Source organism: Manis pentadactyla, chromosome 8 (assembly GCF_030020395.1).
Source record: "Manis pentadactyla isolate mManPen7 chromosome 8, mManPen7.hap1, whole genome shotgun sequence".
Taxonomy (NCBI): domain Eukaryota; kingdom Metazoa; phylum Chordata; class Mammalia; order Pholidota; family Manidae; genus Manis; species Manis pentadactyla.
Genome location: NC_080026.1, coordinates 9,955,383 through 9,968,426, shown reverse-complemented (window position 1 = coordinate 9,968,426; position 13,044 = coordinate 9,955,383). Strand labels below are relative to the sequence as shown.

General features: G+C 39.0%; 1 protein-coding gene across 2 annotated transcripts in view; it reads right to left on the bottom strand.

Annotated features, from left to right (window-relative positions):
• Positions 1–9,737, bottom strand: part of FIGN (fidgetin, microtubule severing factor) — a 121,849-nt gene extending 112,112 nt beyond the window's left edge. The window contains exons 1-2 of one of the 2 annotated variants that reach the window (XM_036884284.2): positions 9,385–9,737; positions 8,450–8,619 (exon numbers count right to left, since the gene is read on the bottom strand). In XM_036884284.2, the coding sequence (XP_036740179.2) occupies positions 8,450–8,474 (25 nt within the window). In that variant the 5' untranslated portion in view covers positions 8,475–8,619; positions 9,385–9,737. The remainder of the gene's footprint in view (positions 1–8,449; positions 8,620–9,384) is intronic. The other variant, XM_036884285.2, reaches the window with a different exon arrangement.
• Positions 9,738–13,044: the final 3,307 nt, after the last annotated feature.

Here is a 13,044-nt window from a genome sequence, read left to right as displayed (position 1 = left end):
CTAAAATTGACTCCAGATTTGTGACTCATGAACAGAAAGACAGTTTTAATATAGATGTACTTTAAAAAGTAAAAATGGCTATTATTCTTAACAAGTTACATATTGGGTATTGTTCTTAAAATGACTCATAAAATATCTTTTTAAGTACTTAATGTCATGAATATGTTCTACTCTTTTACTTCTGCTTGAATGTAATTTTTCATTTTCCAGGAAAGGATACATTTTCTAACTAACCCCGTTAACCTAATTACTCATAAAGAAATACCAAAAGTGTCCCTGACATCGAAACCTTCACAAAGAAATGCAGCTGTGCACATGCACAGGAACATATTCCATTTAGGTAATCAAAACTGTAATTTTTATTTAAAAGATTCCTTTAGATCCATGGAATTCCTAGCAGTAAAATTTACCCAAAGCACTAAAGTTTGCAAACAGTAAAACTGCCCTATCTATAATCCTAGTTTCTCCATCCGTACACTGGAATTCAAGCATATTAACTATTAAGCTTAAAAGAGTAATAGTACTCTGTTTATTTAATGGTCTTTGTTTGATTTTAAATGGGAATTGTAATGAACATGCCTTCAATCTTAAGGGAACCTTTTATCCTATTCAGAATAATTATCTGGTAAGATTAAAACCAGTGAATCATACCTAATTAAGATTTATAATTTACCATCATTCAGGTACATGATCTAAGAAGAAAAGCTTACAATTTTAACTTCAATTTGAAATGGGAAGGTAGAGCAAGTAAGTAGAAGGGAAATAAAACAGCTATTTTGGGCATAACATTGCATTATAGTGCCACATTTTTACCCAGATTCCTGACTTACTCTGTTTTAAAGCCAAACATTTAGTATGAAAATTCAACATACTAAGGATAGGAATAGTGGGGAAAGAAAGGTTGTGTCTTAAATTATACTACAGAATTGGTAGATAGGTTATACAACACAGGACATCAACAAATGTGCACTGTGGCTACTAGCTATTACACTATTTCAAGTTTACAATGCCTTTAATGCAAAAGATTCTTAAACTGTGGGGCAAATTTATAATTAAACAGGACACTGTTGTAATAGTTTTTTCCAAGCCTCCTTTCATTAAAGTACCTATCAACCAAGAGAGCAGGTCCTTGTTACTACATAAGGAAAAGATTTTTCTTCTTTGAGGCCTCATATACAGTATTTCTGCCCACGAGGATTAACAAGGCATTCAAAATAAACTCAATTTTACTTCTCCCTCAGAAACATCTTTAAGGCCCCCACCCCAACCCCAGTCTTGGATTATATAAAAGAATAGTTCCTCTTCCAAGGTCTTTGAGATTTCCCTTCCTGGTGGAGTCATCCGATGTGAGAAATACCTTTTGAAAATAAATGGTTCAACTTCTAGAGCACTCAGATCCACCACTTGCCAGACTTGCTGTCATTTCTCAGTTTTGACTTGAAAAAGCCGCTTGACTTCAAGATTTAGTTTTCACCATCTCAATATGGAGCTTGGCCTCACAGAGAAGTATTTAGGAAGCACACAGTGCAAACGTTCAGTCTACCCATCCACGCTGAATGTTCAAACCAAAGGGGAAAGGAGCCATAGGTGGTGACTACATCATGCAGGGAGAAGGGGCTTATTCTAACTCAAGTTCACAAACCAAGTTGACCATTTGAATCTAACATACTGCACGGTTAATGGTCCTGCACGGAAGTTACTTTCTGTCTCTAACAGGGCTCTCACATCACCTTGACGTAGCATTTTCTAATGTCAAAATATCAATACTGCTACTTTTATAACAAGGTAATTATTTTTGTGTTTGTCCCTCTACCCTGTGTGGCATGCAAGGAGCTGTGTTTTTATTTTTTAATAATCAGGATTTCCTATACTTTTAGATAATTTCGGATCTACATTAAAAATAGTTATTCTGATTGTGCTTGAAACTCAGGTGGCGCAGTGATGGTGCAGGCGACAGAGGGGCTCCCAGCCTCTTCCTACAAATCTTACTAAAATCCTCCCACACCAATTGTTCTGTACCTGGGGAATACGAATATGTATTTAATCATGTACCTGCATGCAATTACAAAGAGCTCCTTTTAAGAATATTTACACAGAAATTCATATGATATATGAGAGCTTATATAGGCAAGGGCAACATGAGACAAAGGCACCAGTTCAGATATAAAAAGAGCAGAAGATACCTAATGGTCCACTTTCCCATGGATTCTCTTACACAACAACCACTATCTCCTTAGGCAGAGGCACATGGAGTAACTGTGGAATAGTCAATCTGCACGTAGGAGACCCAGTAGCTTCCACAAAGCAGGTCTTGATAAAACTGTGTGGGTCGTGAAGGCAGCCCTGCAACCCACACAGGCCCACAAAGGCCCTGGCACAGGAGGGCCCCACACTTGGGTTAATGTCCTGCTGGTGCTGTCCGGGACCCTTAGTAATTCTGAACAAGGTGCCCCACACTCTAATTTTGCACCAAGCTCCAGAAATTAAGTAGCTGGTCCTGGGGGAAGGTGATGTGGGCTAATAGTAAGGATAATAAATCCACACAGTAACAAAATGTTTACAGAAACATCTAGAAACCGGTGCCTTCACATTACACTACTCTTAAAATTCTATCCTCAATGTTACTGTTACCTTATTTCCTTACAGAGCAAAGCATGAAAGTAGAGGTCACGCGTTCTCAGATGAGTTTACCCTCATACATAGATGGCATTTAATCAATTACCAGTTGCTTATGAAGCACCCAACTGACATAAGGCAAACATTACTTGAATTCAGGAAAAATAGAAAAGATTTGTTTTGGTTGGGGAGGGAGTGAAGTGAAATGCAACTTCGCTCCCCTTGCCAGCAATGTATCCACAGGTGGAATGGAATGGAGTAAATACAGACATTGCCAGCAAACACCAAAACCCACAGAAAAGGAACTCCGCAAAGGTCCTTTCAACAGTAAGATATTGGGAAAAAGAAAACATTTTATAGGTATTTTACATTATGTGTTCTGTCGTAAGAAAATTTTTTGGAAGTTACATATCACTAATAACTTTTTAATAAAAGCTACCCATGATAGGAGAGCTGAGAACAAAACTCTTAACAAGAAGCAAAATTTTCCAATATACTAAAAAACACTTTTTCAAAACCATTTCCCCCCGCCAAAAAAATATATACATATATATTTAAGTTGGGTTGCAGGGTAAAAAAGTTTAACCTTGGGCCTTCATATAATAAATCCTGCATTCTACTTCCAAGAGGTATCAGTTTCAAAAAAGGATTGGAAGCAGTAATAACTATAAATGTTTTGTGAAAGTCACAGTAGCTCAGATATAAGCAAACATTCCATGTATACATATATTTAACATAAATACATCTAAACTGAAATTCTCTTTTGAATTTACTGCTTCTCATATACCCTGAACAGCCCACCATCTGCAACATTAAGCAAAGTGTCAATATTCAAGTAACAAGACAACAAGCAGATTTGTTGCATAAAATATGTAAATATTAGTAACAGAAAGTGCCATATGATATCTCGTGGTTGGATGGTTTCTGATCACCTATCCACTCTGCCCTCTCAGTCTCTAGGCTAAGGCCCTATCGTCAACAGGTACTGGCTGCCTGGGCTGTGCTAAGGCAGAGAGTTCCTGAGCCGGCATCTCTGCTGCTGCCCCAAGGAAGCTTAGCAAACCCACCTGCTTTTGATTTTGCTTCAAACTTATCAGTAAAATTTATTTTGACCATATTCTTGCCCACCCTTTATTTCCACTATCTGTGTGTCTTGTAGCAAACAAGCATCCCTCAAGTACAACTGCCATTTAAATAATAATATCAAAAATATCTAAAGGATCGGTAATCAGCAATCATGTCAAAGCAGCTATGCCGGAAATGTACCATAAGTTCAGTGAGAAACTTAATGATAAAAATTTAAGGTTAGAAAATAAAAGAAGAAAATCACAAAATCCAACCATGAGAAGCACTTGCTTAAAAGGCATTTATTTTCAGGCTTTCAAAAAGAGTCTTTCATTTTTAAGAGAGAAAAAATTTGGCTATCATCTATGTGTGTACCTGTGTGTAAGAGAGAGAGAGAGAGAGAGAGAGAGAGAAAGAAAGAACTGAAAGGTGAGGTAATTTTTGGACTTAAAGTCTTCCACGTAGTAACCCAAAATAATTTTTAAGTTCAATTGATTCTATTAAAACATAAGCTCTTGTACATCCCAAAAGAAAGTGACAATCATATTAATTTTTTTTTAACTGAAGGAAAAAAATTGCACTATTCCTGTGCCATTTTTTTATTCCGGTTTATCAATGATTCAAGATAAAAAAGCAGATATGCAGATTAATGAAGTCTTATTGATGAGTAGCATATGCCAATATTTCACACAAATGTCTGCAGAACAATTTCTCTCAATCAAAAATTTGTAAATCAATTTAAATTCCTGGTAATTAAATGTATTAGCTCTACAACAATATATGTGGTACTTTATAAAAGCAATATGTGAAATTTCTAATCAAGAATTTATGGATCAAAGGCAAAACAGCAAACATTTCTATTAAACCAAAGTTCTAAGGACAAACTAGGAAGTATGAAACATAAAAGCCTGCAATTGTTTCAAATACACCTAGCAGTTCTGCTGATTTGGGGCCATTAAAGCTGATTACTTAATTAGGCAATTATTCAAGGCATCCAAAGACTCACAGACAAAAACAGGGAATCATGAGCATAGCAGTCCTCACCTTGAGATGAAATTCTAAAAAATGTTAAGTTCCACTTAAACTTTTGGGATCTGTCCCCACGCAAAAACTAAGCAAAATATTAAATTCTACAACATGACAACCTGAAGCTCGAGAAAAAGAACAATTTACCTATAATGATATTACCCATCTGTCTTTTCAGGTGGCTAATATTTTAAACTATCTTAGAAATGTCAAGTTTTAATACAGATCATCTCTATAGATTCTTAGAAGTACTGTTTCTTTTCTCCACTCTGGTAATACACTTGTATTATCTAAAAGAAATTAATGAAATTTCTGTTCTCTTGTATGTCTAGCAGAAGTACCTGCCTACAGAAAAACATTTTCAAAGTTCCTGCCTAAAATGAATAAAAACAACAAAAAAGAATTTCTATTCATGGGAAGAAAACCCAGTCACAGGAGTCTTTAATATAACTAAAGGAAGGAGTCTCCATTTTCATTCAGAAGATGTAAGAGACAATTTTAAGAACCTCACTGATTCGGTATAGTCAAGAAAAAGAAGAATATATTCTCTGTTTTCAAAAAAAGACGGTTCCTCAAATAACTCCAAAGAGACCCTATATACTGTCTTTTTAGGAAAAGAGAAAAAGCAAGTCGACTTACACATACAGCTTCCAAACAGAAGTCCTACCCTCTTCCAGGAAAACAACAATGAGACTTTATTACCCTGCTATGATCCTTTCATTTCAGACATGATTAATTAGCAATATTACACTTCCCAAAACTCCCACCACACTCTTTGTGGTCTATCAGCCTAGATGTTGATAAATCCATATGAAAGAGCAAGTCGTCACAAGCAGTATGAGACAAGCCTCCAAAAACTCCATTTCAAATAAGAAACATTTCTCTCCTCTCTTAGCCTTCCACCATGAAGCAGGCTGCTTTTAACTGCTTTCACACACACACAAAAAAATTTCAATCTGGTCATTTTCTTAACAGTACCTTTTAAAATTTGAATAATGCATGTAACATATTCAGTATTCAAGAACACATGACATGTTTAATATGTTATGTACCTATATCTTAAAGCTGAAATTCTGAAAGAATTGAGTCCATGTAGTTTGTATTGATAACCATTCCACATGCCCAATTAATAAACAATAGACATGATGGAGCAAGCATGCTTTGGGAAATGGTTTTCATAGGAAAAAAAAAATGTTTCTTCCCCAAATAAAAGTTAATATGTCACACATATAATGAAGACAGGAAACAGAAATAAAGGACTAAAAGGACAGAGGGAAGAGGGCAACTCTAAAACTGAATGAATGAAAACTCTGACTCTCTCTCTGCATATTGTTTCAAAACACTCTTCCAAAATAATTTTCCCTTTAATACAATCTATTTTCAAAATGTCCATATGAAATCAAGAAGCCAGCCATAACTGAATGCACTCTAAATACATATTTTAGCAACAATTCATAAAGGTGGGGGTTTCCCCTTCAACCTTTCAACTATTATGTCCAAAAAACTTCACACACAGTACAATACTAATAAGTAGATTTTGTGGGTTCCAGGAAACTTTTTTTTTTTTTAATCTATTCTGGTCATAATATCCTTGCTTTTTTTTCTGTTGTATTAAATAAATTTAGGATCAAAAACATCAAAGCAGCTTTCACCTCGGACCTAACTTTTAGAGAATCAATGTGACAAGGCAGTCCCTGATAGATGTTTCTCTTGATAAACGACTTGTTCAAAAGAGACATTGTAGCTTTCATTTCCTGACCACAACACACTTTTAATTTGCAACAGCAGAGCTGCCAAAGTGTGAGCACTTGCCCACTTGCCAGCCTCTCAGGTTTGTAGCTCGGGTTCCTTTAGGCCACACGTTTGAGATAAAATCTAAAAATAATCAAGAGTCACAGAATTACAAAATAGGAGCCACTAATGCCACTTTATACATACACACAAGTGTCTACTTCATAAATATAGAGAGAGAAACTTTTCCTCCCCAGAATTACAGTGTATGGTAACAGGGCTCCTGAGTCAACATCATTTGCAAAACAGGCATTTAAACGCACAGGGCAACAAATTCTGTGACTATTATTTAATAGTAAGCAGAGACGGGGAGGGGAGGCAGTGTACGCACTTAAATCTGCTATTTAAATGTCATGAATTGTAGGACTGCCTACCCCCTGTTTTTTACATATTATTTCAATGATTACTATTACTACTACCCCAAAAATCATATTTAAGTATCAATACGGTCAACAGTCAAACCATCCAATTTCTGCTCTCAGCACATTGTCCGAGCTCCGATTTAAAATTTATAAATGTAATATCCTCCTCATCACAGGCAGCAGCCCAATCTGCTCTGAATATATATTACAGCTTTAACATCACAGAGGGAAATCGCCCATCTGGCAATCCCATTCGCTCCAACAGCTCCGGGGGAAAAAAAGCTGTGCTCTCTCCTCCTTAAAACATTTCTCAGGGCAAATTATGTGCATCTAAAATAAACAGTCTTCTTATTGATCGTTTCAAAGTCAACAAGTTCCAAATGCAAAATTCAAATCCTTCCTATCATGTAAGAGCGCTGTGTGTTTAGCTCAACAGTCACCAGAGTCCAGCCAGAAGTGTGTGTCGGGCAACGGCTCTTGCAGTCTCTTTTCTTGTATTCACGTTTGTGTTATGAGAGAGCAGAGACCGCGGCCACACTACAGACCCCTGGCAGCTTTGCCCCACTGCTATTTCTTTCTTTCATATTCTCTCTTCAGGATGGATGCATGGTGGTGGGGTAAATGTAATAACAATGACACGCAAAAACAGTTAAAAGTGGACATGTCCTTTGGTTATGCAAAATACTTTTAACATCTTTTTGCTGTTGTAGTTCCCTCTTAGTCTTAATTGAATATATCACAAAGTGTACACACGGCATGGACACAAGAGCTATTGAAAACCCCGTCTCACTCCATTTATCTGACCTTTTTTTTTTTTTTTTTTTGGTAAAGAAAGAGGAAAGAGCGATTTCAAACAAATCAATTGCAGTGCCTGATTATTTAATTCTGTCACAGGTTAAAAGTAAAAAGCATTGACAGGCAGACAAGTGAATGGCAAAGGGAAAAAAAAAACTATCACTTTTCCTTACAAGGCATTAAGGACTTTAAGCAATCAAAATATATATTTTTATTTTCATGTAAAAGATACCCCTTCACTCACTTACCCAATAAAACCACACTCAGAACAACCGATTACTCCACATAGTGCAATCATGGAGAGAGCTGATAGTCAAATTACATTAACAGATTGAGGGGAAAGAAAAAATCACCCAGTTCTGTGTGTGTACACACATATATATATATATATATATACTTTCATTAGTAAGCAGTCTGTCCCCACACTCCCGCCCTCTCCTTTCTCCACCCTGCCCCCTCCCCCCAAAACACCCCACTCTGAGTTTAACTAATTTACATACCATTTGACTTTAGCGGTTCTATGGTGCATTACTAGTAACATGCAACTTTGGGATTACAACCAAAGCCAATAAAAGTGGACTCCAGTAATCTATTAATCAAAACTGAAATACATAAACAAGTGATAGCAAAAGCAAACAAGCATCTTGACAGATTAAAATATACATTTAAAAAAAAAGGAATTAAATATCAGGAGCCCCTGCTTCCCAAGCAAAAGTCTTCAATGGTTTTTTCATACTACTTAATTTGTCTTCCCTATTTAGATGCAAAGAAAGTAAATTCCAAAACTGACATACCATAAACACTGGTGCTACTGATCATTTCTTGCTGGCAGCACAAAAAGCTGAATTGGATTTCTCACAAGCAGGAATTCCAAAGGTTGCTTTTCATTAAAGCCACTTTTCCTCTCAGCTATCAAATGTCACTGCCTTGAAACGTGGGCCCTTTCGTCAGGTATTCATTTAACCTACATGCATATAATTAAGGGGGAAAGCAACATCAACAAAAAGGGGATCTCAGATCACAGGAGAAGAAAGAAAGGAAAAAAAAAGCACATGACCAGGAATGCAAGTCCATGTCAATTTCACTCACTCCCATTGAAACTAACAAGAGCTCCGGGGAGGATGGTAATAGGATCAGTGGATTGTATATACCATTAAATTATACATCTTTCTCTCCCGTTCCTTGCCAACAATACGCCCACCACGCTGTACCCCCTCCAAGCTGATGTGCTTACATTTTTCTGCAACCGATCTTCTGACATTTTCACGGTCCCCCAGCCCCGAGATTGTAATTTAACCTCAACTTTTTGTGTGTGCAAGATTCTTATTTACACTTCTTATTTACTTAGAAGTTAGTTCCCGAAGAAAGTCTAGCCCCACCCTAAGGCTCCGGTTTCTTATTTTATTTCTGAACTAAAAAGATAGTAGTAAGTAAACCCAATATAGCGGAAAACGAGATTCTTGCAATCTCTTAACTCTTAATCCTATACTATTGTTACAATGATTAAGCAGCAAAAATATGCGTTATAATGCTTCTGGGCTACTTTGTACAGAGAAATTAGACAGCAGGTTGGCGAACAGAAGAGAAACGAGTGCAAATTGAATGTAATGTTTACGGCACAACTCGGAGATCTCTTTTTATTATAGGTCTTGGATTTATTTACATTCTTGACAAATAAAACAAAACCAAAATTTAAACAGATGGTAGAAAACTACGAAGCTCTTCTTACCTGAACGCGCGGAGCGAACACCCGATAGGTTAGCGTAGCATCGATCCAATGTGTTTGCTGATGAATGGAAGCTCGGGTTAAGTGAAGGTGCCTATGATTTGAAATCATTCCAAGTTTTTGAAGGGAAGACGGACTGCAGCCTCTGCCATGTTGGAATTTCAAACCCAAAACAGCTGCTTGGAAGGAGCCAGCATGCCAGCGGCTGGGCGCAGGCGCAGAGCGCCGCCGAGCCAAATTCAAATCACTTTCACACTAAGAGCCAAAGATCAGTTTTCAAAGGCAGAGGGAGAAAGAGACGGAGGCCGCCGCGAGGGAGAGGAGACGGGAGGCAGCGGCGGGCGGCGGGCGGCGGAGGGCCGGGCCGCGGGAGCCCCGCGAGGGCGAGGGAGCGGCGGCGGGGCCCGCCGAGCTGCGGGCGGAGCGGGGAGGCGGGAGGCGCGCGGGCGAGCCGGCGGGAGACGCGCCCGAGATTCGCGGGCGGGGAGGGCGCAATGGCCGCGCCGCGCCGGCCGGCCGGCCGCCCGGGTCATGTTACACGGCCGCGGCCGCGGCGGCCGCCCAGCCCCGTCGACGCGCCCGCGCGGCCCGGTGGGGGCCGCCGAGGTCATGGCTGCGCGCGCGGGGACGCGGGGCTCCCCCTGCCCGCGCGCGGGCGGCCCGGCCTGGGCGGAGGGGCCGCCCCCTCCCACGCGCGCCCCCCCCAGGACGGCTGCGGCCGGCTACCCCCACGGCGGCGCGCACCCGACGGGAGCCGGGGCCCCCCCAGCAACAGCCCGAAAAAGACTATCTGGCAAGAAGACGCAACTTCGGGGGTGGAATCCGAATTGACCCAGGTCCCCTCCCCCGCCTCCCCGGGAAAAAGCAGAATCCTAAGTGTCTCGGTGTGCGGGCCACTCTGGGGCTCCCCGGCTCCCCTCCCTACCTCCCCCAGGCGGCTCGGGCCGGGGAGGCAGCGCCTGGGGGCCCCGAGGCGGGCCGCCGCTGGGCTGCGGAGGCGCGGGGCTTCTGCTTTCCCAGCCCCCTTCTGGGGAGCAATCTGGGGACCCAGGGGTGGGAAGCGAGTAGGGGCTTTGTGGTGCCGGGAGCTGAGGAAGAATAAAATGTGCAGTTGAGTGTGTTGCTCGCATCCCAGGGAGCAATGCAGTCCTGATTGTCTGTTGCTGAGATAGCCTTTTGTTCGGAACATCAGGTTTAAGAAACACACACACGTTTTCTGGGGTCTCTTGTTAGATGTAAATGTGCTGCATCCAGACGCTTACTATGCAGCGTAAGCTCAGTTGGTTTACTAATCACCCCGCCCCACCCCCAAACAACCAGGGTCATTTGAATGGGAACCTCATTCAGACTTCTAGGCTGCAAGTATTGCCTTCAACCTATTTCATTCTAGACTAGCCAACCATCCAACTGAGATAATAAAGCAAACAATAACATTTGATCATGATGTCTATGAGATAATGTGCCCGGCAAAGTTCTTTAGCAATTGTAATGAGAAAGAGAGTGAGTGGGGTAATAATTTCTCTTCGTTTTCATTAAATATGACTTTAATAGATAAATGGTAAGTTTTATACTTTGGCCTGGTGGACACCCAGTCCTCTGTATTTCAACTAAGCTAGGAATGAAAGAGGCAAATTATATATTCGACCGGGAGCCCATCAAACTGCAAATGTTACCTTCGAAGGCTGGAACCCAGTACGTACTTGTTTAGGACGGACCCTCCTCATAAACGGTGTTCACATTTTCCCCGTTCCTCTGTTACAGATTTAATAGACTAAATTGCAGCTCTCCAGATGATGGAATGCACTTTTAAAAAAATACCAAATACATACTTTGAAATTAATTTCCTTCTTTTGTGATTTGCTTACTTTGAATGGATAGCCATTGAATGCATTTAGCGAACACAGTGAAAAAGAAAATAATATTTTAGTTAAATCTAGGCAGATGACAGAATTTAAAAGAGAAGAAAAGTGATTCAAAATCTTACCAAATATTTCTAAGGAATGAGGTTTCTATTTGGAATGGATTTGACCTTTCTGTGCATTTTTTTTTTAAATCAAGCTTCAAAATAAAACAGAACAACTTTATCCTAATGTAACAGAACACTAAAGCCCCTTTAGTTATATTTTACAAGATAGCTTTGAAAATGATATTATGAAAAATTGCCCATTGGATTTCACCACGAAGAAATAAGTGTAGGGAAATATCTATGGGTCACTGTGCTAGTACAGATGAATTAAACAACCACTGTCAGGAACTTACAATTTCAGTTATTGCCCATTTGGAGAATGAGAAGTCCTCTGGACACACAGCAGACGCTCTGTGCAATTCAAGCAAAACTGCTCTGTCCTTGTTTGTTAAAAAAAAGTTCAAAGCTCATCAACTTTTAACACTAAATTCCTTGTATTGAGTTTACAGTTCCTCAATGTAAACCAAAATACTGAATAAAATACCTATGATGGGATACCCAGTGCCTGAAAAACAATGCATTTCAATTATAGATTTACAGCACTTCATTTTCAAAATCTAAAACAAAATAAGCTCTACTTTTAAAAGGGGACAGGGAAAAGTGGTTAGCAGGAGTTTATTAATAGGTAAGTAGTACTTTTTTCAATTCCCTTTTATATCATTTGAAATACATATTATTAATTCATCATTCAACATACAAATAAATATAATTGACTTTGGAATCAAAGAAAGGGAAACTATTCAAAAGAGCACTACATCTATTAGCACAGCATTTCAAAATTGTCCAAAATTATATATACTTCCTGGAAAAAAGGCTTACACAATCAAATATACATTACAGTATTTGCATGACTAATAGGATTCAGTGAACTTCTCATCCCACTATTTCTAGGTGTTTTTATTTTATTTAAGGTGGGGAGAGGGTATGGATAAAGGGTGTTTCTCTGATAATTTTTTTTGCCAAGGAAGATTAAAAGACTTTGTTTTTCAAAAAGATTCATTCTTTGTAAATTAACACCATGTTTATGGTTTTTATTTTACTAAAACTCCTTAATATTGCAACACAATTAAATTTTACCAGCATATTGTATCTACATTTACTTAAAAATTTTTTATTCAAAAGAATTGTTTTTGCTTCTTTCTCTCTTTCTTTCTTTCAATTTTTTTTAATGTAGCAGGGACAAGTATAATGAATTTCTAATACACAGCCTATTCTGACCTGGACATTTTTAAGAAAATCAAAAGAAAAATAAACATGACTATTCTTTCTTCCTTCAGGAGGAGTGTGTGCGTGTGTGTGTGTGTGTATGTGTGTGTGTGTGTGTGTGTGTGTGAGTTCCTCTCAAGAGGAAAGGGGAAGAATTATACTTCTTCCTGTTCTTATTTTCAATACACAATAACATAACCCAAATAAAGGGTAAGGAAATAAGAAAATAATATTGAATGATCACAGATGACCATATTCTTGCCTGCCTTGGACTAAGGAGGATATGACCCGGATTGGGCACAGAGATGTGCTTTACCTCTGTGATGGAAGAGGAAAAGGAAAGGAAACGATGAGGGCAAACAGGGTGACAAGATGCTTTAAAGAGAAAAACACGTTTGGGGGCGCTGTCATGTGGGGTTTACATGAAATGTTAAACCCAAGTCAATTTAATTTTTAAATATTTGCCTTTTAATTTCCATTTTAATAAACCC